The sequence below is a fragment of the Hibiscus syriacus genome, unplaced genomic scaffold, assembly GCF_006381635.1.
Source record: "Hibiscus syriacus cultivar Baekdansim isolate YM2019G1 unplaced genomic scaffold, ASM638163v2 tig00110788_pilon, whole genome shotgun sequence".
NCBI classification, from domain to species: domain Eukaryota; kingdom Viridiplantae; phylum Streptophyta; class Magnoliopsida; order Malvales; family Malvaceae; genus Hibiscus; species Hibiscus syriacus.
The window spans coordinates 3,251,504-3,278,381 of NW_024062863.1; the positions used below are offsets into that span (position 1 = coordinate 3,251,504).

Below are 26,878 nucleotides of genomic sequence, written 5' to 3' on the forward strand. Positions count from 1 at the left end.
CCGTCCCGTCCCGTCTCGGGTCGTGGTCTTGGTCGTGGTCGTGGTAATACGTGTATTCGACACGTCATCGCGGATACTATCTTTTTATAGAAAATTCTTAAGAAACAAATGCAATACCACCAGTCGTTGCGATTTTGGAAAATCGCAACGCGAACTTGGACTATTGCAACAAATTTGAAAAATCACAACGCGAACTTCGACTATCGCAACGAATTTGAAAAATCGCAACGTGAACTTGGACCAACGCAACGAATTTGGACTAACGTAAATTTGGAAAATCACATTGCGATTTTGTATTATCGAGTTGCGATTTTGTATTATCGCAACGCGATTCTTGTATTATCGTGTTGCGATAGTCAGAATCGCGTTGCGATTTACATATTCGCATTGCGATTTTCTAACATCGCAACGCGAATTTGGAAAATCGCAATGCGATAGTCAAAATCGCGTTACGAATCTGGAAACTAATTTACGATATTGGAGATCGCGTTGCGATTTAGAGATCACATTGCGATTTTATTGATCATTTTGGCAAATCGAAAAAAGTTAGTCAAAATCGTATATTATAAGGCATTTTCGGTCACTGAAGTTATTTTCTCAAAAAAAACCCATTGTTTTAATATTATATTAAAAAAGTATACTCTAATTTATTTTGGAAATTAAATTATTTTAATTATTGTTTTCGGAATATTTCATTTTTTGTTGAATATATTATTTTGTTTACAATAGCGTCAAATATTTTGAATGTTTGATCTTATTTCGTAATTTAAGCTGCTATTTTTATTCAAACAAACCAATCCAGAAAAAATAGGAAAAAGGGGTAAAAAAGTAAAAATTATTTTGCATTATAAAAAGAGAAAATAACCTTAGTGACCGAAAATGCCTTATAATATACGATTTTAACCAATTTTTTTTGGATTTATGAAAATGACCAACAAATTCGCAACGCGATCTTAAATCCGCAACGCGAACTCCAATTTCGTAACTCAGTTTCCAAATTCACAACGCGAATCTGGAAATCGCAACACATAAGTCAAATTCGCAACATAGAAGTCAAATTCGCAACGCGAATCTGTAAATCGCAACCCGAATTTGTAAATCGCAACATAGAAGTCAAATTCGCAACACATAAGTCAAATTCGCAACACTGAATTTCAAATTCGCAACTGAATTTCAAATTCGCAACTCGATTTTCGAATTCGCAACACGAATTTAATTTCGCAACAGGTTTTAGTTTCGCAACACAACTGTTTTGGGTATATAACTATGCAGCAGCAATAACTCATAACCTAAATCCCTAAATCGCAACTCATTCCATCTCCATCTATCACTCTCTCCGGCGACATCCGTTCCTATATCCAACGAGATCCTTTCTCATCTCTATTTTTTACATAATTTTATTTCTATATAAATTTTCAGTGATTTATCTCCCAAATTATCAACTATCAACTTAATAAAGGTATGCTTTTCTCTAAGTTAGTGATGATATGTTGTTTATAGTTCGTTTGTTTAGTAAATTAATTTACAATTTGTATAATGAAATCATCTAATGTTGATCATGTTTGGATAGATTTGTGTTTTGGAGGGTCATGGGAGAATATTCATGGTGTTTTACAATATATGCCTTTACCCATGAATCTTCAACTAAAACTGTCATTAAAAAAGTTAACTTATGAAGCTCTAATGTTACGTGTTGCAAAGAAATTGAATTTAGAGCCTCTAAGTGGATTTAGATTATCTTATCAGAGAAAAGGTAAAGTTTATTTGTTAACCGACAATGAAGATGTAGAACGATTCATTGCTTACAATAGTGTTTCACAATAAGATGATGTTACATTGTATGTTGTTGAACCTAGAAGTAGTGAAGTTGGGTCAGTAACGGGTAGTAATCAACTAAGTTCTTCAACCCAGTTTATGGTGCTCACAATGTACAACGTTGTTATCAACCTCAAAATTTAATGGTTCCACCACAATTTTATCACCAAGAAAATTTTGTTTCACCACATTTCCAATACCAAACACAATCTCAAAACCCACAACCTTTTCCTAATCCAAATACCAATCAACTTTCAGCACCAAATTCCAATTTTAGTATTTACCAGTTAGACGATTATGAGCCAACAGAAAAAATTGTGAGTACTAGTCAGTATTCAAAATTTGATCTTGGTCAATACCCGGACTTTGATCTTGGTCAATACTCGGATTTTGATGATGTTTTAGAAGAAGAAACAGACCCTGCATGTAATGATTTTGATATTGGTAAATACCCGAATTTTGATGATAAAACAACCGCTGCCGAGGAAGATGTTGTTAATGATAATGAGGAGAAAATTACGACTGTGAATGAACATGTTGAACATCCATTCTGTAATTCATATAACCCTGAAGAAGAAGAAGAAGAAGAAGAAGTCCCCGAATAAAATAAAAAGAAGAAAATGCCACGGGAGTATAACTGGAATATGTCAGAATTACTTCAGATACCGGAAGAAGAGTTGGTAAAGATAGCAGTTGATTGTTACACAAAAGTTATTCGTATTAAGAAAGATGATTGTTTTAATACAAAGGAATACTTGAAGATAGCTTTGTATACGAAATGTGTGGAAGATGACTATCAACTAAAAGTTAACAAATCAAGCAAAGATCGTTTCGAAACAAAGTGTATGATTGACAAAAACTGTACGTGGTGTATGATTGCAAAGAGGATAAAAGATTGTGAAATGTTTCAAGTTAGGACTTTTATTTATAAACATACATGTTCAAGAACCCAAGTTTTTCCTCACCATAGACAGACAAACAAAAAGGTGTTGGGTAGTTTTCTGGTTGAGTTAATGTTTTTGAATGGAAGGGTATATCGGGGACATGAAATTATGACTGACATGAATGCTCGGTTCAACATTAGTATCTCATATTCTCAAGCTTGGAGAGCCAAATGTTATGCCTTGGAATTGTTGAGGGGGTTGCCAGAAGCATCGTTTGCCCAATTGCCGGCTTATTGTCACAATTTAAAGCTGAAAAATCCTGGGTCGGTAACTCATATCAAAACAAATAGAGATGGACGCTTTGAGTTGCTGTTTATCGCCATTGGTTCTACGGTTAGTAAATCATTATAATTTTATTGACTCATTTTTGTTAGTTGCATACATTTCACATTTAAATGATTATATTTCTTGTGTATATGATTTTGTAGATTCATTCATTTATTACTTGCATGCGCCCAGTTATTATAGTTGACGAGGAATATTTGAAAGGTCGATACCTTGGAGTAAACTTATTAGCAGTAGCCATGGATGCTAACAATGGGATACTGCCAATAGCATACGACGTTGGCAAATCAGAAACCTCTGATTCATGGACATGGTTTATGGGCATCTTATGGATTGTATAGGTCCTATTAGCAATATGACAATCATATCCGATAGGGAAAACTCAATTGACAACGCTGTTAGAAGGTGTTTCCCAGATGTTTTTCATGGACTTTGTGGTGTTTATTTGTACAGAAATCTAAAATCAAGGTCTGCTGGTATAAAAAATCACAAATGGACATACTGGAAGGCTGTAAAAGCTTATCGGGAAGTAGATTTTAATAAGCATATAAATTGTTTAAGATGTGTTTTGCCTCGATGTGCTCAAACACTAGAAGATGTCGGGTTTGAAAGATGGTCAAGAGTACATTAACTTGGAGCAAGATATGGTTTCATGATGTCTAATAGTGCAGAATCAATCAACGCTCTAAGTCGTCATTCCCGGAAATTACCCATTACTATGTTAATGGAGTTTTTTCGAGCCTCTATTCAACAGTGGTACTACAAGAAAAGAAACCATGCATGTATTATTTCTTTAAATTCGTAACTTATCATATTTAATATATTTTACTAAGTATTATTTATTTAAATTTAAAGGAACATTGGAACGTCGTGTTACACCATGGACTGAAAAAAGGTAACGAAATGTGTTGTGAAGTCAACGTCATGGAGAGTTGAACCATGTTCAAACACTTTTTTGAAGTATTAGATAATAACTTAAATGGGCTTGTCGATCTAAATGCAAAGACGTGTAGTTGTAAGAAATGACAAACATCTAGTTATCCGTGTGACCATGTTATAAAAGTTGCTCTTCATCTAAACCAAGATGATTCAAGCGCATACGCTATGGATTGCTACACTATAGAAGTATATCGATAGACTTATGCCGAGATTGTCTACCCTATTCCATATATTTCTGAGTGAGACATACCAGATGACTTACAAACAGTTTTGCCACCAGTCATGGACAGCAGGCTACCTGGCCGACCAAAAAATCACGATCGTATATCGTCTAAGGGTGAAGAGAAGAGGATATCGACATTTAGTCGGTGCAAGGAAAGTGGTCATACAAGGTTGACCTGTGGATCACTAGTGCCATCACAATCATCTTTTCCTCTACCAAAATATGGATCCTCATCAAAATCCAAAGCTCATATGGTGCCAAGCAAAAGGAAATCAAAATCGCAATCAAAATTCCAATCACAACCGGCTTCACCTTTTGAGACTTATTAACTTAGGTGATTTTTAAATGCAAACGTTGTATTATGCATGGATGCATATATTTTTAGTTAGACATTCATTAGTAACTTGAGTTTGAACATTGCTATGATATGTTTAGTTGTTATCACTTATTAGATTGTTGTATGTTATCTTTTTGAAGGTGTTTTCCTTGAATTCGCAACGAGAAATCGAAAATCGCAACGCGAATTTGACTTTTGCGTTGTGATTTGACTATCGCAACGCGAATTTGACTTTCGCATTGAATTTGTACCTTAAACAGGTCTTTTTTTCCTTCAACATAATGCAGATTGAATTTAAAACAACAAATCAACTTGTACAAATCAATTAAACAAGCAAAAAAATAATTCTTATTTACACATCAAATTAAATAAATCAACTTTTACAAATCAATTAAACAAGCAAAAAATAATTCTTATTTCCTCATCAATTAAACAAATCAACTTTCAATGTAAAATTCAGTTAAACAAGCAAAAAAAGTGTACCACAGACTGTTGTTTATGCACAAATACATCAATTTCACGCAGCTCACTTCAGGATTAACCTGCAAAAACCAAACATTTGCTCAAACAACACTTTTTACAATATAAAACCAACAAACAACAAATTACTGAATTCTAGGTACTTAACCAAATATTTTCAAACCAATTAAACAGTACATATGTTAACAACACTTGCTCAAACTTACCAATTGTTTATGCACACTTTCAGCACGCGGATGCAGGTAGGCAGTGTCTCGCATATATCGATCTAGCCATAAAATGCCGAAACCACAAGCCTACTGCACCTCTATCTCTATCTGTGGGAGGTAGAAAATATTTACTTCCTATCGTCAAACGTTCCAAGCACATGCATACGAGAGGACCACAATCCCCTCTGGTTCCCTGCATTTGTTGTGGCGCATTTTTATCTCCGATCATTGTAACTTTGAACTTCTTTGGCTTCTTGTTTCCAGAATTAGTCCAATAATCAATCGCATCCAAGTATTTAGCCAAATGAGCGCTCCATCCCTTTGTAATAATATCTCTCAAATCAGACAATGGTATGCAATTCAACATGCTGTCATATACCATTATCTTCAGGGATGAGAGCTGAAGCTCGACGAGAAGCCAATGATGACGTTCCAAAACAGGGATAAACACCTGCAATCATAAATAATTGCGCACATCAAATAAAAATTATGAACACATTTAAAATATTCAAAAAATAAATACTAACCTTATCAACCTCCACCACGCAGGATAAAATTTAGCTTTTCCATTACCCAACGTATATGAAGAATCTCTCGGATCCTTCATGTGAGCTACGTGAAAAGACGTCAACATAATAGTTCATCGAGTATTTTTTTATTTTCTTCAATTTCCTTATTACTAGAAGACGTGACACATGCATCAATATGTTGTTTTATAAAAAAATACATATATTAGTGAATTTATTAATAAATTAAAAAAATAATCAAAATGCAATATAAGAAGAATATAAGACTTACCCCTTTGAAATAGCCATTATCTTCGACCCCTAATAAAATACCCCATCAATACCAATCAAGAAACAAATACATAACATCGTCGAGTTTGCATATGTCATAATAACACCCCTGGCTACGCTCATGTAGATAAAAATCAATTGCGGTCTTAGCCCAAAGGGTATTATCCGTAATTGTGTCCGGTAGTGTTTCCCTCTCCTGCTAAGGAATAGTATTGGCCGGTAACTCATACGAAAGCCAACACGCATCCATCATATCAGGCACGGGAGGGGGTTTATCAATATGTAACAAATGATGTGTTGTGAATCGGGCTCTTGAACGGTGGGAAGCACCCATTGAACGATGACAGGGCCTCTTGAACGGTGGGAGGGGCCTCTTGAACGATGAGAGGAGCCTCTTGAACGATAAGAGACGCCTCTTAAACGATGACAGGTGAATCGGGCTTCTTTTTACGGAGTCTTGGCACTAGTGGGGGTGAAAGAAGACGTAATGACACATGCACAACGTTGATGCGTGAACCCCGTCGTGCAAGAAAAACTCGACGTAAAGCATCTACCTTATCGGGCCGCTGAAAATAAATTAATACATAAATCAGTAAATAAATAAATAAATAATGCCGAAAAAATGTTATTTGCATTTTAGTATAGTATTAAACAAATTTACCTCATTGCGTAGAGTATGAACCTCATTTTGCAACGATGAAACAATCTCACGTAGAGCGGTTACCTCATCACGTAAAGTAGATACCTCATCACGTAGCGCACCATTGTCATCGCGTAAAACATCCACCTCACCACGTAAAGACCGTACCTCATCACCCATGCACAATTATCTTCACGTAAAGTACCGACCTCATCACGTAACTCCCCTAACTCATCCCGTGGAGGTGGAGAACAGGGTGATAAATGTCGTGGCCTCTTTGTCGGTCGCCTATCATGAGGTGATGGTGGAGAAGAGGCTCGATGATGTGATGGAATAGGTGATGGTAGAGGTGGAGAAGAGGCTCGATCAGGTGATGGCTCCGGGTGTCGAGCTGTAGAATCAACCCGATCAGGTGATGGCTCTCGAAGTGGGGGGTGCTCATCATCCGTCCCATCAAAAAACCCGCTTACTAGCTTGCCACTAATCAGTGGCAAGCTCAGCCTCTGTAGGTGTCAGCCTCTATAATGGATAGTTGACCTCCTAACAATATAAAAACTCAAACAAATTTAAACGTGTACTAGTAATAACTTGTTTAACTATATGGTAGTATTTGTGTGTTAACTTACATCATTCATCGTCGTATATGGTAGTAACTCTTCCCAATCCAACATGCGAATCCTCTTCCAGGTAATAGCCCTAGGAATATCATTTGAATTTTTTATCGCATATGTCTGCATGCTGGGAAAAGCCTCAAATATCCAAATCTACAAACAATATAATACACAAACATCAATAACTGTTAAATAATTAATTATAAATTTTGAAACATTATATAGAAATTATAACCTTAAAAGCCCAAATAAAGTTTGCCAAAGTGTATTTAGAACCATCGCCCCGCAAACTTTTTCGGTCCTCAAAGGCAGACGACAATTTCTTCCAGGTAGCTTTCCATAGATATGAACCCCACGGAAACAAGTTCCATGCATTTAGGTCATCTACCAATAATATTAGGTCCTCAGAAATAGGTTGTATGCCCTCTTTGCCTAAAAAGTCGGCATGCAAAAGTAATAAATGGCATACTCGGACAACATCAAGGTCATTCATCCGAGTAAAACCATCTTTAACAAATAATCTCTTCAAGTCGTCGATGTGTAAACTCGACTTCGACTTTGCCAGCTCAGGAAAAACCCGAGATAACCATGATGGGCGCGGGAGATATGACTAGTATATCGGGTTACTTCATCGTGTCCGAAACGTAGACCAGTGATTAAGCAAAACTCCTCCCGCCCAAAACAAGTATACGCATGAGAAAAATGAAACCATATCTCTTCATTACCAAGTTGTATCCTCTCGGGTAGATCGTTAGTCATGGTCTGAAGAAACAAATGTGTCAACATGGCATCTCCACTCGAATGTTGTACTTTCAGCCATGGCCTCAAACAAATATCCTCAAACAATTTTCTTTGTAGGGGTGTAAGCGTCGACGCAATTTTTGTTGCTAGGCTTAATTTATTCCTTAAGGTCAATTGAGTCGAAATTTTTTTATACAAAAACATTAAACATACAAGTTAGATATACCAAAAACTACAAATTATACACTATAAACATACATGATATTAAACAGTGAAAACAAAGCCAAATATGTTTCAAACTAGCACGGTATTCACCCAAGTCATTATTCCATCATAATTCACAAAATGCATTAGATAACATTCCAGAAGTAAGCACTTATATAAACATAAAAGGACAACATATAAGTTTAGTGCAGGTTCAAGGACAACATAAAGAGTAGTAGTTTATTCTTGAAACTTAAATTAGTAACACTGTGAAGTTAATATTTGTCTTTATTTTTTGGTTAAAGTAATGCAATTCATTCAAGTTTCAATTTGCAGAATAAGAGTAGTTTCTGAAACTTAAATTCACAACGCGAAGATGAAAATCGCAACGCGGAACTAAAACCGCGTTGCGATTTTCATTTTCGCGTTGCGATTTTCATTTTCGTGTTGCGAATTTAAGTTTCAAAACTATTCTTCTGCAAATTGAAACTTGAATGAATTGCATTTCTTCAACAAAAAGACAAAACAAAGATAAATACTAACTTCACAGGGTTAAAGACTAAACAATTTAGTAGTATTGGCAGCAACCGAATGAATTTACTAAGCAATCTCAGTGAAATGATTAATCTATATATATTGAAATTACCAGTAAATTTATCATCAATATAAGAAAAATCTAATAATAATACAAAATTTCAAAATAAAAATAAGAGATTAAAAAAACTAACCCTCGGTGGTTGATTTTCCATTTATGACCATAAATGGTTGTGAGGGTTGCTCTGAGAGATGAGATAGACAGATTTCACCGGAGATGGGGACGATTTCGCGCAGATGGGACGGATTTCGCCGTAAAGAGTGAGAGATGGAATGAGATGAGTTGTGATTTAGGGTTTTAAGTTATACGATAATATTGTTTACATTTATTGCGAAATTATTATTGTGTTTCGAATTCGAAAATAAAATAAAATTCGTTGCGAAAATAAACGCGCTTTGCGAATTTGACTTTTGTTGCGAATTTGGAATTTACGAATTTGACTTCTGTTGCGATTTACAAATTCGCGTTGCGATTTACAATTCGCGTTGCGAATTTGACTTCGCGTTGCGAATTTGACTTCTGTGTTGTGAATTTGTTGGTTATTTTCGTAAATAAAAATAAAATTATTAAAATCGTATATTATAAAATATTTTCGATCATTGAGATTATTTTTTTTTAATTTTAATTTTCTGATGACAATAAAAGTTTGTATGAAAGCAGTCAGCTTTTGCTACAAAACTCTCTCTCTCTAGAAAGCTTCAGTTTTTTAGTTTTGTGTTGGCCAAAGGATTTAGGGAGGCAAAAAAAAAAGATACAGAGAGAGAAAACAGAAAATGTCGGAACCAAAAGATCCGGCGATCAAATTGTTTGGGAAAATGATCCCTTTGCCCGAGAAATCTCCCAAAGTAGCAGCAGATGACTTGTGTACTACTTGTGGTGATGAAAACACCAACAATGATGATATTAATCAAGATCATTGTTGTTCTACAAATTCTTCACCAAAGGAAAATAAAGGGGAAGAAAGAGAAGAAGCTGAAAAGGTCAGGAAATTTCTATTTTAATTTCTTCTTTTGGGAATTTTGAAGAACACCCTTTGTTTCGAATATAGAAAGGAAAAAAGGGTTGGTCTTTGATTCTTCGTTTTTGCTATACAAATGGTTGCTTCCTGAATGTTAAATTGTGTTGAGTATTAGAAGATTGGTTAAATTTTGGATCTTGGTTTAAGTAAACTTGTGTTTTTTTTAAAGTTGGGATTGGCTTCTCTGGGTGTATTTTCTCAAGCATAATCCAATTATTCATGATAAAATCCTGGTTAACTGCTTTTAGGTTAGTTTGGTTGGCTGTGTTTATAAAGTAGCTTGCTGCCTAACTGCTGAATTATAATTTTTTTTTCCTGGATATTCTTTGTATTCAATTGTTTTTCCCCATCTATCTGGAAAATGGTTTTGGAATCTCATTCAGGGCTTCACCACTTTCCTTTTCTCATGGAAAATTTTCTGGCTAGCTTCTTTGAAATTGGTAGTTTAGCTTCATTCATCTGGTTGAGTGCTTTCATTATAGCTTGTGAATTGCGAGAGATGTTATCTGGATCTCTTTTCACTTAATTTCATGAGGGTTGTCGGCTATGATTAGGATTTAGGATCACAACAATAAAAGTCTAAGCAAAAATCAAAATCTGCTCCTTGTTACTTTTAGCTTTCGTCCCTGTTCCTGACCATGTCGAAGACGTATTTTATGTTACGCTCTCTGATATAGTAAAAGCTCAATCTTCCTGGAATCAGACAAGAAAGTTACAACCAGTTTTAACTGGTTCTTAGCCCTATTAAAAATTCTTCTTTTTCTTGTATATTATTTGTGTCGGTTACATCGCGATACGTTACATCCGATAGATTCCTAAGTTCTTAAGCAACTTCTCTGCTGTGATGATTTCTTTTATAGCTGTTAGAACGTGGTTGTTATCGGTGTGAAACTGATTCTCTAAGTAGAAAATGCAAGAAAATGGCAACAAAATGCAGTTAGTTTCATATGATTTGTATTTTCTAGTTATGTACGATTATCATGTCCTTTCAACTCCTTTTAGTTCTCCTGCTGATTTTACTTCCTCCGAATTATTCAGGACACTGCGGGAGATAAAACAACAGACGTTGAACATGAAGTTGGAGATAGAAAGGAGGACGGATCTGAACATGATGATAGTGCTCCTCTGGTTACTTCTGTAGAGTCTACAAATCTGGAGGCAACCTCCGGAGCTAGTGACAACACTAAAACACCTTCCGTCGAGAAGGAGAGCCCTGCTTTAAAAACTTCACAAACAGAAGAAGATCAAAGTGAGACAAGTAATCCACAAGACAAAACCTTGAAGAAACCTACTAAAATTCTTCCATGCCCCCGCTGCAACAGCATGGACACCAAATTTTGTTATTACAACAATTACAATGTCAATCAACCCCGACACTTTTGCAAGAACTGCCAGAGATACTGGACAGCTGGTGGGACTATGAGAAATGTGCCCGTGGGTGCTGGACGTCGCAAGAACAAGAGTTCAGCTTCTCAGTACCGGCACATAAATGTCTCTGAAGCTCTGCAGAATGCTCGTGCTCAGATTCCTAATGGAGTTCACCATCCGGCACTAGAAGCTAATGGTACAGTTCTGACCTTTGGCTCGGACACACCCCTCTATGAATCAATGGCTTCTGTTTTGAACCTTGCAGATAAAACAATGCATAATACCACTCAGAATGGATTTCATAAGCCTAAGGAGTTAAAAATTCCCGTTTCTTATAGAGGTGGAGAAAACGGGGTTGAGTGTTCAAATGGGTCATCTGTCCTGAGTTCAAAGGATGAGGCAGGTAAAGCTGGGTCGCAAGATCAAATGATGCAGAATTGCAAGGGTTTTCCACCTCAGATGCCCTGCTATCCCGGGGCGATTTGGCCTTACCCATGGAGCGGAGCTCAATGGAGCTCTCCTGTACCTCCACCTGCTTTCTGCCCTCCAGGCTGCTTTCCAATGCCATTCTATCCTGCAGCTGCTTACTGGGGTTGTAACGTACCAGGCACTTGGAACTCCCCTTGGCAGCCTCAGCCTTCTACTCCAAAGCAATCAGTCCCAAGCTCCGGTCCCGATTCCCCTACCTTGGGAAAACATTCACGAGATGAGAACATGAGCAAACCAAGCAACTCTGGAGAAGAGGAGCCAGTAAAGGAAAATAATGCTGAGAGAAGCCTTTGGATTCCAAAAACATTGAGGATCGATGATCCTGGAGAAGCAGCAAAGAGTTCTATATGGGCAACACTTGGCATTAAGAATGACAAATCTGATTCAGTAGGAGGCAGAGGACTCTTCAAAGCATTTCAATCAAAGGGCGATGAAAGGGCTCAGGTTCCTGAAACCTCTCCAGTCTTGCAGGCAAATCCAGCAGCATTGTCGAGGTCAATAAACTTCCACGAGAGCTCATAATCTTGCAAATTATGACTTTTAATTGCTTAATTACTATACGAATCCTGTCCCACTTTGTTAGCCGCTTGGTCATATTTGATTCACCATCCCCCTCTATATAACCAACTCTCAAAGTATGCAAACTGAGAACAAAAGGAAGAGTCAATCATATGGTTTGAAGGCAGAGTTTTTAGCTTAAGTAGAAACTGATTTTTCTTTCCCTTTTCCTTTTTCGATTTAATTTTGTTCTTGGAATTCCTTTTCTTTCCATTGATGGTATGAGCAGGGTTTTTCAGTTAGATGATTTGCAGAGTTCTGTACATAATATATATAAATAAGATGGTGAGAGGTAGGACCAAGTAAGTTTCTGTACCATAAATCCCTCTATTGTATTTAAATAAATTTGGGAACTCAAGTTTCTTTCAAATCTTCCTTAAATCTGTACTTGCTTCTCTGAAGATCTAGAAGCAGATTCTTTGATTCTCATGAACTGATGCAGAATCCATCATCATTGCCATTATCATTTGCTGCTTATATTTCTTGAACTCGAATGTAAATATTCAGTACGTGTACGCGTCTATTCATATGTTTTTCATGTATTTCAAGAATCATATATATATATGTGTGTGTGTGTGCAACTTGGAAGGCACATAAAGGTCCATGTAGGCCCTTTTTGACAGATGATAAATTCTAATCAGAAAAGTCCAAGAATCTTTCCCTTTCCATAACTATAGAATCCAAACAACTAGCACCTAAAAGGTAGAAAGTTCATCATAAAGTTCTGCTTCTTTTCTTATCTGTGGTTGCTTTCTTTTCTTTTTCTTTTCCTCCAATCACTAATAATACCTTTTCAGCAATATGTGTATTTATATCGTGTTTTCTCATATCAATATCATCGTATTTAAACTCGTGTATTTATGTTTTATTCGTGTTTAATATAGCCTTTGAAACGAGTCTTAAAAGCATTGATGTATGTCTACTACAGCAATCTTATCATGTAACATCAAATGTTTTTCTTTACAAAATTACTGAATTTATTTTACTTGGATTGTTGTCTGTCAAAATCAAACTAATAAGTTTAATCATGTTTTAAGAGATTAAAGCCGAGACCAGCAAACACACATGGAGATATTTCGATGTTTATTTTTCTTCAAATTTTGGTTTCCATTTGAGCCATGAACTGGTTATGGGACCCAAACCACGTGATGCTATTTGTACTCTTGGTCTTCTCTGTTTCTGCCTGCCTCTTTGCCTTAATCTTATCAAGTAAATCTTCTACTTCTTTTTCTGCACAGAACATGTTATGGTTCGGGGAAGATTTTTCGTCTTAAAAGATGATTGTATAAACCAACTGAATTAAGTTTGTATTTTTATTCTAATTTATTAAGGTTGACTACATGAACCTTAACATTGGGTTCAGGTAATGTAAATGTTGGATGCCAATAGATATTTTGGATTGTGGTATCTGATATTGCATGATTTACACCTCATGTTGTCCCATCATAATCAAACTAAACCAATTCATGTGGCTCATTTCCCTCGTCAACTATCTGCATAATTCATAGCCACAAGCCTAGTATATGATTTTGACAATAGCTAACCTACATGCATGCAAGGATGGAGCGAAAGATCCGATCGTACCTTTAAAATTTCAATTATTTATAAATGTAGGTTTTTTTTTATATTATTTATTGATGATCTAGTTTTATATTCTTAAAATTCTATAATTTCACACTCCTTAAAATTTTAATTTAATACATAATTTTTTTTATGTATCCCTATGTGCATACATACATATACATATATGCTATCTTTTTAGCATATGTTTTTAAGCATAAGCTTTGAGGGGCATGGATGAGCATCTTCTTAATAAATGACCAATATGAGAGAGATTAATAATGATTCGACCTTATTTGTTCATATAATAATTTTACACAAAGCTCTAAACAATTAACTTTTTGTTTTGTTTAATTCTTTACAAAAGTACTGTTAACTACTCATTGAGATTTGGGATTTAAAGTGAACACTAAGCTTCTAATATTATATTATAAAGAAGAGTTTTATTTTAGGATAAATTACACATTTAGTATCTAAATCATTACTTTTATTTCATTTTAGTATCCAAAGTTTTTTTTTATCGTTAACATTTAGTTTATTTTCATTTTGATATCCGTTGTTAAAACTTAACAAAACTACTGACGTAATATTTTATTTTATTTAATGATGGTAACATTACTTTATGGTTTTATTTTTATTTTTGTATAATACATTTTTAATTTTTAATTTTATCCTCAAATATGTCTCTCATTTTAAATTGACCTCCAAATCTTTTAATATTCTAATTTCATCTCCAAACTATTGATTCTCATTCTAAATTAGTCTGTAAACTTTTAAACTTTTTAATTATATCCCCTACTATCATTATTTACTAATTATATCCATAATGATAAAATTATTTAAAAATTGTTAATTATAGTGACATTGGTGTGTTTTATGTAATAATATAACGTGTCATAAATGATAAATTAATATTATATCACATCTCACAAAATCATTATTTAGAATGAAATTAATTTTTTTTCTTTTTAATTTGTTTATAATTCTTTCTACCTTTTAAAGCTAAATCATTATTTTATTTAAATATAATATTAATATTATTTATTTCACATCATATTATTACATAATTTGTATCGCTATTTGTAATAATTTTATTAACATAAAGCATGATGAGCATATACCAATAATTTGAAGATGTATTCAAATTCAAAATATCTTCCGATTCAATCCAATAGGCATATTCAAGAGTTTAGTCGTTATAATTTTTTTTTATAAATGTTTAAAGTTAGAGGTTTGACTAGAACAAATCTACTTTTTTTAGAAATATATTTTAATGCGTATATATTTTATAATTAAATTCAATTAAATATTTTTTATTATTAAATATGCTGTCCAAAGTCATAAAAGAAAACCAATAATCCCAGAAGTAGTCAATGGGTAGTGGAAAACGCAAATGCAACAACCGCCTATTACACGCATCAGTCTTCGCTTCCAAGAAACTTCGTCGTCCCAAAAAGACAACAAAATGCCCATTGACAAAGACCATTTCCTACACGATGGGATAGCGGTAGGTTCCAAGCAACAACCAGACACATTCCATGCAAATAAGAAGAAGACGGCTTCAAATACTCCAATCCCAATCCTCACCTTTCCATCCAAATTCATTCATTCATTCATTCTTCAACACTTTCTTCTACATATCTCACAATCAAATAGTTCTACTTTTCTTCTTCTTCTTCTTGTTCTTACAAAATGGAGGCGTCATCAGTAAACTCAAACTATAGCCTATTTCCATTCATTGATATCAGTATGATCTTGTTGTTTCTTAGCTTGACATGTTATGACAGCTTTAAAAGTTTCTTCCCAAGTTATTGGTCTTTCCACAATCCAAACATGGCAGCTCAAAGACATCATCAGACTGGCAGAAAACCCAGAATTTTGAGTGTTCAACCGAAGAAGCCTCATTTCATAACAAGGAAGATTGTGTGACAGTTCGCAGAAAAGATGTGGAGAAGTTGATGGGAAATTTGGGGATTTTTTGCAGCCGAGAAAGTGAGGGGCTAAATGAATCATTTGGTTCTGATGAGCTTTCCAGGCTGTTTGACGAAGAGCCAAGCTTTGAAGAGTTGAAGGAAGCTTTTGATGTGTTTGATGTGAACAAAGATGGGTTTATTGATGCACAAGAGTTGCAGAGAGTTCTCTGTATTCTGGGTTTAAAGGAAGGTCTAAAGATTGAGAATTGCAACAAAATGATCAACAACTTTGATGTAAATAGAGATGGCAGAACAGATTTTCAGGAATTTGTAAAATTAATGGAGAACACTTTTTCTGAATCAATCTAATAACATTCATATACACTGTTTTCATTTTTCATTTCTTAGGGTTGGAATTGTAATAAAGGCAGCTCTAAGCTATTTTAAGAACATCCATTGAAATACTTACAGAGATCCAGGTACAAAGAATGAGTATAATTGATCCCCGGCTGTCCTGGAGATAGGAGTTGAATCCATTCCCTTTACGCTCTAGAACATGCAAAGTTTGTTCTCCATTCATCCAAAAGCAAATAGTCAGTGATTCTATCACCAGTAATCTGCACACGAACAGCATCCATTCCGAAAACTGTGGAAGCGATTTGCATCTCTCACGATGATCATCCTGTTTGTGAGCTTAGAAATAAGTTTTGTAGCCGAGTGGCAATCTTCACACATTCTAAGGTTTTTAAACACGCGAATAGGTGCCTTAAAGGGAGAATGCATGAGGCCATATACAATGGCCAATTTCTCGCTGTGATAACTAAGAGAGTCTTCCTTCTGCTCTTCCTCCACATCATGCAACACAGCAGCAACATCTGGTATATATCCCAGTGGCTTGATCCTTGCTAAAACTTCTTTTACTTTCTCATAAATTTGAATTGACTCTGGGTGTTGACAGTCATCCGAAACAAAAACATGGGTAACGTTTCTTATCTCAATCCAGCTCACACCGGGTTCTTTCTTGATATTTCTCTCTCTCATCAATTTTCGGATCTTCACTACTCCATCCCACCTCTTTGCTTTCGCATAAATATTAGATAATAGTGTATATGTTCCCACATCATTAGGGTCCATCTCCAACACAAATTCTGCTATACGCCTCCCAAAACCATAATTCCGATGTACATGACAAGAACTAAGCAATGTACGCCATGCAACAACGTCGCATCTTACTGGCATAGACCTCAAAAATTTCTCAGCCTCGTCAAGAAGTCCAGCCTTGCTCAGGAGTGCAACAACATGTGTAGTGCTCCAACCCAGGTTCAACTCCGACCGTTTTCATGAATTGGTTCAAGTAATATAAACCTTCTTTTACGAGACCAAGGTGACTACAAGCAGAAAGAACCCCCACAAAAGTAACATAGTTTGGACATTCTCCAACAGCCAACATGTCATGAAACGCAGCCATAGCTTCATTTCCTAGCCCATGATGAGAATACCCGCATATCATCACATTCCAAGTAATGCAGTCTCGATAAATCATATCTGAGAAAACTTCACTTGCTGCTTCAATGTTGCCACACTTTGCATACATGTTAATCAAAGCATTTCCAACAATAACATGGTCCATAAAACCTGACTTTACAATTTCCCCATATAGTATGTCTCCATGTCTTAGTACAGACAATCCTGCAGTAGAGTTCAACATAACTGCGAAAGTAAACTCATTGGGTGAAATGTCATCAAGTTTCATCTCAGAAAACAAATTCAGTGCTTCTTCGAAACATCCGTTTTGGAAGTATGCAGCCATGATTCCAGTCCATACAACCACATTCCTAACTTTCAACCCATCAAAAGCTTTCCTAGAATTAAAAAACTCTCCGCATTTCCCATACATATTAATGATTGCGCTATTAACAAAACATCAAACTCAAGATTGCTTTTCACAATCCTACAATACACTTGTAAACCCAAGTTCAAATCCTTAAGACAAGCACACAGTCCAAAGACAGTCACATAAGTTACACTATCCCACTTCACAACATCTCCCATCATCCTATCCAAACTTTAACCGCTTCATTCAAGAACCCTTGTTGCAAGAGTCCACTTAGAACTGAATTATACGAATAAACATCATAACCAGGAACTAGACTAAAAACCCGCATAGCTCCTTCAACATCAAAAACTTTGAATACATATTTATCAGTGCATTCTTAACATATTGATTAAAAACTAACCCCGACTTGACCACATAACCATGACACTGTCTACCCTCTAATGTCTTCCCACTGTCGGAACAAGCCGAAAAACAACCGCGAAAACATACTCATTAGGCTTCAAACGATCCACCAAAATCATATTTTCGAACAACTTTAACACTTCCAATGAAAACCCAGTTTGCAAATACCCTGCCATAAGGGAACACCATGAAACCAAATTTCTCTCGGGCATTCTCTCAAACACTTTCCGGGCACTTGAAATTTGGTTACATTTTACATAGAGATTGATCAAGGAGTTTAAAGGCTGTATGCTAGATCCTAAGGAGGTTTGGTTGACTACGAGCAAATGGGAATGGATTAATTTGCCTAATATTAAGTTTTTCGTATCAGCTGAAACTTTTAGGAGCTTAGTTACGTGGTTAAGGCGGATAAACCTCGTTGGTTTGAATAAAGCTAGCACCACTTGGTTCCTTGCTGATTTTAGACCGCGCATTTTCTTTTCCGTTTGTTTCTGCTATAGCACCGGTCTTCTTCCTTTCAGGTTTTCCATGAGATCCATGGGGCAGGAGTCAGGAGATGAGTTTTCCGTTTCCACCCAACACCTAAGCCCAGATTCCCAAACCAGGATAAGTGCAAATTTCCTTCAGTTGGGCCAGCAAAAGAGCCTATGTATTTTAATTCTTTTCATCATATCTATAATTTATTAAAGATTTTTTATCTATATATTTCTTTACCTATCCAAAGACAATCTTCTAAAATATGCCTTTTGGAAGTTAATTTTCATGACGAACTTTTATGAGAAGAGTGTTATTTTAATTAATAATTCTATTTAGATACTATTTTAATAGAAAAAAGTATTAGTCCGATAATATTGCCATCAATTTCTCTAGTAATTTATTCACTGTGTAAAATTAGTACACTGCAAAATCTGAACTATATTAAACGACAGTAGATAACAAGAACTCAGAAGAAGAAAAAACGAGTCAGACTAGTAATGAAAAAGACAGATGTTTAAGGCTTAGAACTCTTGGTTGAATCACCCTCCATGCAAAGTCCCATCCATTGCTGTCAGTTACTCACTTTCCCTCTTATACCCTAATGGACAACCACAACCCCTGTCACTCACTTTCAAAGCTTCATTGTGTAAAAGCATGCCCCATTATTGCTCTCACAACCCCCATTTGTGAAACCCTTTTTTCTCTTATAATAATAACCAAAACCCTACCCTTTCTTCTGCCATCAACACCTTCCTCCTCCAATCCCCACTTCTTCTTCTCTGCCTTTTTCTTTCTTTGAACGATGATGGTTGATTTCCTTTTTCTTTTGTTTTATGCCTTGTCTCCTTCGGGAAAGTTCCTAGATCTCTTCATCTGGGACTTTTATGGGATTCTGGCTTTCATTTCATTGGTTGAAATGATGCTTTGTTTTGCTTGGGGAGAGAGAATTTTTTCCATGCATAGCAATGTTTTTTCATCTCAACTCTTGCATGGGGAAATGAGGTTATATATATATATATATATATGATGCAGCCAAGGATGACTTGCCGGCCAACATATTTAATTTACAATATGAATCATGCTGTATGTTTATATTAAAAATTGTATCAGTAACCAAAAATGTATGTTGCTATCATTATTTGACCAATGGACCGGCAAGACATCTCTGGCTATATCATTGTCTCATTTTCTCATGCTAGATTTATGATGAAGATAGCTAAAGGATATGTAGTTTCTCAATTCTTTGGTGCTGAACAAAACTCTTGGCTTAAAGGTAAACCCCCTTTGCTTTCACTTGTCTCTTAACCACTAACTCTTGCAGGTTTCTATTTGATGAAGTACCTTTTTGCTTGGTGAAAATAGAATCACTGTTAAAAAAGGGATTCTTTCTTCTACATGAAACTTGCATTACGCCTTGTAGTATTCTTAACAATGATAAAACTAGGATTAAATCGTCTCATACCCCAATATTTGACACTTTCTTTTGTTAATTTTCATATGATTTCAGGGTGTACACTTGCCCATCTAGACGGTGGATGTGCCACTGAATTGTTGTGTATGGGAAACTAGATAAAATTAAAACTCTTGAGGGCCAAAATTATAAAAAGTTCGAGTGAAAATGGCTTATTAAAACCTAAAAAGAAACTGTTACAGCTATAGTTTGGCATAGGCGAAGGACAGAAAGCCTTGTCATCGTCTTCTTCGTCTTAGAACATAGTTATGTCAGTGTAAAACTAATTTCAATGTTAGGGAAATTCTAACTTCATATCATAAGGGGAAACAATAAAATAAGGCAATTACATTGATTATTTCAACACATTTTCACGTCATTGAATAATACTTTCTACCGCGTTTGTTTCACGAAATGTAAGATTACCAACGAGAATGTAAGATTACCAACGGGAATATAAGATTACCAGCGGGAATGTAAGATTATCAGAGAATAAAATTACTGAAAATGTTATATTTTGTGTTTGATTAGCTTAGTAGAAATGTAAGATTATTATGTTTGGTTAAAGAAATAAAAGATTATTAGAATATATATCTGACCAAATTATTCTTATTATATATTTGTTTTTTAACAAGTTAAAAAATATTTATATATTTTCTTTAAAAAATTTAAATTCAAAAAATTTATATAATTTTTTTACAAAATTAAAAATATAAAAAGGTTTAATGAAAGGGTAAAATTTTATTTTTAACCCATGAACTTCATATAAATTTTTAATTATAGATTTTTTTTATAAATCTAAAATAGTTTAAGAATAAATTTGTAATTTAACCTTCGTAAAATTTTTATTATTTAATTTTTATTATTTAATGATAGAATAAGAATATTTTTGAAGAAAAAAATTAAAGGTATTTTAGTCCAAAACGCTGATAATCCAACAATACCTAAAGAAAGGGAGGTAATGACATTCCCGATAATATACCCTAAAAATTTTACTATTAGTATTCTTACATTACCAAAAATGAGATTATCAAACTAACCAAACGGAGAAATATAAATTACATTCCCATGAAAAATTCCACGTTCCTCCATCTATCCCTAAAGGGCTGAAACATTGTCCTTGGCTTTCCAATTTAGATCATGGATGTGTCAATGTCATATCTATTTACTTGTACCAACCAAATCAACCCACAGGGGAACAATCACTCGGTTAAGCCACTTGACAAGCCTAACCAAGCACTGCTATTACAAATTTGCTTATTAGCGACAATTTGATAAAAAAAAATTGCTTAATGTAGTTTTTGAAATCATATTTTAGCATCTTATATTAAAATATAATTCTCAAATGTAAGAGGGTGTAGAAATATTTATAATTTTTTAAAAGAAAAAATTCTCAAGCTGATTGGCAAATGAGATGTAATGGGCTAGGTATTAGGAACCCATGAAAGTCTAACTTAGAGGTCTATATACTAGACCCTTATAAAATTAACTCTACATTACCACAGCCTCAATCTAGGCCCAATCAAGGAATAAAGATGGAACCCATATTGGAATTGGTTGGATTTTCAAATCTCAATTTAAAATTATTAAGAAGAGTAATATGCTAAAATATTAAAAAAACGAAAATTTGAAGAAATATATGTATATCTATAATAAATTTAAAAATGTTTTTAAATTTTAACTAGAAAGGTAAATATAATTTTAAATATTTTAAAACTTTTAATATTAAATTAATAATAATGTTAAATTGAGTCAGAAACCAAGGTAAACAGCAAAATTTTGCAACTCAACCCATAAATAAATCTAACAGTTTATGTTATAACTGGAGTTAAACCTATTCTACCTACCGAAAAAATTTAATAAAGAAAATATATACATACCATTCACGTCACATTATAATGTAAAAAAAAATCACCAAATCTTTAATATAAGGGTGGGAAAATGTTGTTATTGCCTGATCTACCATGCTTCTTTAGTTGGTTGCAAGTTGCAACACCCACCTTATGGTTTTCTTTCTTAAAATAAATTATATCTAGAAGGATTCATGAATTCGATACGGTTATAAATCCAATAAATAAATATAACACTTATAAATCCAACAACAGGGGTTGATCCAAGTGGTAAGCAGCTTGATGTCGCTTAAGCAATGTCTCAAGTTCAATTCCTTTTGTATGTAAAAAATCTTTGTTGAGAGACTCACCCATCAAAACCAGGTGTGCGACGCGGGTTGATCCGGATTAATCATAGAACCGGAAAGGTAACAAAAAATCACTTGTAATTTTTTCATTTATGGTGTACTGAATAATAATATGTAGTTATATATATTTAAATTTATTTTTTGATATTATGGAGTGATTACATAATAGTATCAATTGAGAATTTTCTTAATCAATTGACAATACAATGGACTCTGCATACACAACTGCTCGAACCTAAGATTTTAAAGAAAATAAGATTCTATTTTACCATTGGTGTTACTTGATTGGTTCTAAAATTTAATTATTTATATTATCAACATATTCTTTCTCCATATAAAAGTAAGTTCCTTACTTTGTCTAGTTTTAATTAGTAGTGTTTGATGTTGCCATTTTCCTAATCATATAATTATTGAGACTAACATTCTTATTATTAGGCTGTGATCACTACAATAATTTGCTTCATATCTTCAAACAATATAATAAAATTAGAATCTCAAAGTATGTCCATCATTATAACGCAACTAAATAAAGGACTCCCTACTCCCTACAAAAGCATGCCTAATAGTAATATTCTCACTAATAACTAAATAAAGTATGTCCATCATTATAACGCAACTAAATAATTTAAGATGATTATAAGGTAGTATTTATTTATAATATTTCTTACTCAATGACAATGTACATACACTCAACAAATACAACTGCTTAAATTTGAGACTTTTATAAAGAATAACGTTTATTTTTATCACTAAAATCACACAATAAATTTAAGATTTATAGTTATTTCTTTTTATAACATCATATATAAAAAATATATTATTTCAATCAATAATCTTTAAAATAGATGATTAACAACTCTTAGTCGACATCTCTCTTATCCATTAAGTTATTTATTCGATATTCATTAAGATTAAAATTCATTTCCCCTCCCCAGATTTGTTATAAAAACTGTTTCATTACATATATCACGTGCGTTACACTGCATTTGACGCTTATGATTGAGTGAAAAGCTTGTTAGTTCCATAATTGAACGCTTAAGCAATATAGGGGTAGCCTAACCCCTAATAATTAAGTCCTCAAATTTATTTATAATCTTAAAATTAAAAATAAACACTTCTAATAACAATGTGTTTCTGCCACCGTTTCTTCTCATGTCGGAATAGGGGTAGCAGGGGCCCATGAAGACCAGCTCAGCAGTTGCCACTCTGGTTAAATTAACAATTTGCTTTCCCATTGTCCAATTGGTACTTACCACGTGTATTGTTTGGTTAATATTCAATCCGCCGTGGCAGCCTATTTTTTTCAATATACGAAACCGTATTTAAAAAAATACAAAAGGGTAGATTCAGTATGCTCATTAAAATACGGCTTGGTATAATAATATATAAGAAATTTATTAAATAAAGCGAGATATCATATTTTTATAATTTTGTATAGAATTTTCCTTACCATAACATCATTTTAAGTGGCTTGCTTTAAAATTTCCCAATTTAATTAATTTACATGTCAAACACAGCGTTCTTAAACAAATTATTAGATAGTTGGATCTATCTAACTGTACTTTCCACACCTATCTCTTCTCAGATCTTCCGTGGCGGATATCAATCAAACTTTGACCGTCAAAATAAAATACCAGCCGTTGGATCTAGAAAGTTCCCAAGATGGATCAAACTCCTCTCCGGAAAAGGAATTAAGTTTGTCTTTATCCGGAAAAAGCATAAAATTTTATTATTATAACATAGAACTATTTTCATGGTTATGAAAATAACACGAGGGTATTTCAGTCTTTACAATTGATAATGATCATCGCTGGGATGGCCCTCATTTGGAAGCAGTTGGGTAAGGGATTATCTTAATTATTATTTTAATGATTTAAAAATATGTTTAACTTTAATTTTTGTTTTCGATTTAATTTGTTTCCGCAGATATTTTATTAAGATTATTCTCTCAATAATTGAGAAAATAGGTTGTTTTACTTACCAATTAGATTATTATTTTTAATTAAGTTTCATATTTACATCGTAAAAGCATGTTCATTTCATTAAATATTGATTCTTATTTTAAATTGATCTCAAAACTTTTGAATGTTTTAATTTCATCCCCAAATTATGAGTCTAGTTCTAGATTAGTCCTCAAACTTTTAACATTTCAATTTTATCCTCAAACTATAACTCATCCCAAATTAGTCCAAAACTTTGAATGTTCTAATGTCATCACAAACTTTTGATATGTTAATCACGTCCCTGTTAATAAAACCTTTAAGACAAGCTATATTATTATATGTTTTTTAAAAAACAAATTTAAGTTGAACTATGACTGAAACTAATTACACGCTTGGATTATTTTTTGGATGAAATTGAAAGATTCAAAAGTTTAAGGACCAAATTAGAATGAATGTCATAGTTTAAGAGTGACGTTGCAATGTTAAAAAGTTTGAGAACTAATTTAGAATGAGTGTCACATTTTGATGATGAAATTGAAATAATCAAAATTGGAATATCAATTTAAAACAAAAGTCATAATTTAGAGATATGCTATGTAATTAACTTAAACTATAATTAATATATTATATGAAAGTTGTAGTTTTACGGAGGTGTGATGTAACACCCCAACTCGTACCCGACCCGAATACGAGTCCGAGATATCACATTGACTTTTTAAAACAATATTCGTATAAAATAACAGAACATTTGAACTTATTTTAATAAAATATGATATATATTGTAACACCCCCAACCCGTACCCGACCCGGATACGAATCCGAGGTGTCACATTGACTTTTTAAAACCGGTACTTGTACAAACTAGTGAATAATTTTAAAACTTTTATTAAAACAACTGACTAGATTACATAAAAGATAATCATATGATTTTAGAAAAACTAATTAGAGTATATCAAATTCAAATCTTTATTTACATGCCAACTACCATCCGTATTATAAAATACATATTATACAATGCTTTTCTGATCTGATCTTTGGAAAAGAGGAACTGACCTGTCCTGCTTAACTTTTCTCATTCTTCCTCTTCTTTAATCAAATGTTTATAACAATATATCATTTCTCAAATTCACCCTTGAACTCGGGTGCTTGTAACTCTTTCAACTAATTTGGTACATTCATTTTATGAGTTAAAGAATATAAATGGAAAACACATCAGAACATTCTTCAACATGATGAATACATTTCCAAATTTTATACAGACACTTCCTGAGGTGTTTGCTATTCTCCCTGCCTGGACAGGGCAGGTGAATGCTATTACCTTCAGTCTATTGCCTTGTATTTCACTTTGGAAGTTATCATAATCATACATCTAATATAACATAACAATTTAACTCTATTAACAAGATAGTATACTTCTTACACTATCAGATCAGAAAATTTTTCACTTTGTGTTGGCATGTATACATTTTAAAACACTTTTGACTTCGTTTTTAGCCTAGAATCGGCTAAACCGTGGCTCTGATACCATTAAATGTAACACCCCTAACTCATATTCGACCCGAATACAAGTTCGAGATGTCACATTGACTTTTCAAACTTTGATTCTTAAAAAAAAATCCTGGGAATTTAAAACTTTCATTAAAACAAAATATTTTAATTTACATAAAAGAGACCACTTAATACAAAATCGATCAGAGCATTCGTAATTAACCACTTATTACATACCAACACTTTATACACAACAAAATACCTACTTTGTCAATTACTTCTGATCTGATTTCTTAGTAATGTTGTTGTCCGTGCCACTGATATTCTAAATCTTATTATTTCTTGGTACCTACGTGTAAATCACTTACACACTAAGTCATAGACTTAGTGAGGCAATAAATGAATATGCAACAATATCTTCATGAATTTGCATTCTTACCATTTCCTTCATGACATTCCAATATGCACGTATATATTACACAATAACATATATAATCATATCATGCATGTACAAAACTTACCTTCTTGTACCACTTTCACCTTACTTTGTATTTCAATTGCCCATGTATATTATTGAGAATAGAGGTAAGTGAGTACATAGAGGTTGTGCACTAATGCTGTCACCACAGCTCGTATCAATTCCCTCATGGGGCACCGAACCTTAATTCAGTAGTCGTCCCGAATGACTGTCATATATGTCCCGTAGGACCACTACATCCCGAAGGACTACATCCCGAAGGACTATTATACCCTCGACTCTTGGCATGACAATTACACCTATAGCTCTCATATCGTATACTATGGGCATTATTCTTATATTTTATATGTTCATGTACTCATGTCATTTCTCTTGTGATCATGTTGTTCATGTCATTTCTCTTGTGATCATGTAGCTCATGTTATTTCTCTTGTGATCATGTAGCTCATGTCATTTCTCTTGTGATCATACACAGCTCATGTCATTTCTCTTGTGATCATATAGCTCATGTCATGTTCTCATATCACATGTGTATTTGAATCTATTCATATATATACATCATTTATCTAATCACATGAATATATATATGCCTTATGCATGTATTACAATAATTATCATGTATGCATGTTCACAACTATTGTACAATGAAAATCAATATAGAAATTAGACTTATCACAAGTCTTATTCCATTATACTATACATATTGTATGCACTCACCTTAGCTTTGCTTTGATTCGATTCTAATCCTTTGATCGTTCCGGAATAAGCTTACTTTTAGTATCTACATAATCACACATGGATCTATATCAATATTATAGCTAATATACTCTAATGGTTCACTCTTTAGATTAAGATAAATGCCAATTTCCTCTTTTAATAG

At 33.8% G+C, this 26,878-nt stretch overlaps 2 protein-coding genes and 1 pseudogene across 2 annotated transcripts; 2 read left to right on the plus strand and 1 right to left on the minus strand.

The window, feature by feature from the left end:
• The first annotated feature begins 9,462 nt into the window (after positions 1 to 9,462).
• On the plus strand, positions 9,463 to 12,232 carry LOC120140900 (cyclic dof factor 2-like). Its single transcript, XM_039155900.1, has 2 exons — positions 9,463 to 9,800; positions 10,877 to 12,232. The coding sequence occupies exons 1-2, from the start codon at positions 9,594 to 9,596 to the stop codon at positions 12,215 to 12,217; spliced, it is 1,548 nt and encodes a 515-aa protein (XP_039011831.1). The 5' UTR covers positions 9,463 to 9,593; the 3' UTR covers positions 12,218 to 12,232.
• Positions 12,233 to 15,403: 3,171 nt separating this feature from the next.
• LOC120140850 lies at positions 15,404 to 16,153 on the plus strand (annotated as a pseudogene).
• Positions 16,143 to 18,529, minus strand: LOC120140849 (pentatricopeptide repeat-containing protein At5g39680-like). Its single transcript, XM_039155845.1, is given in 6 exon segments — positions 16,143 to 17,023; positions 17,025 to 17,646; positions 17,649 to 17,792; positions 17,795 to 17,912; positions 17,915 to 18,027; positions 18,030 to 18,529. Coding segments are annotated over 6 exon segments (2,097 nt in total). The 5' UTR covers positions 18,439 to 18,529; the 3' UTR covers positions 16,143 to 16,332.
• Between the last annotated feature and the right edge of the window lie 8,349 nt (positions 18,530 to 26,878).

What these genes read in the sequence shown, in the direction of transcription:
- LOC120140900 (XM_039155900.1), top strand. Translation starts at nt 9,594, where the DNA reads ATGTCGGAACCAAAAGATCCGGCGATCAAATTGTTTGGGAAAATGATC. An exon ending in AAAGAGAAGAAGCTGAAAAG is followed by an intron (nt 9,801 to 10,876) that starts GTCAGGAAATTT and finishes CGAATTATTCAG; the next exon opens with GACACTGCGGGAGATAAAAC.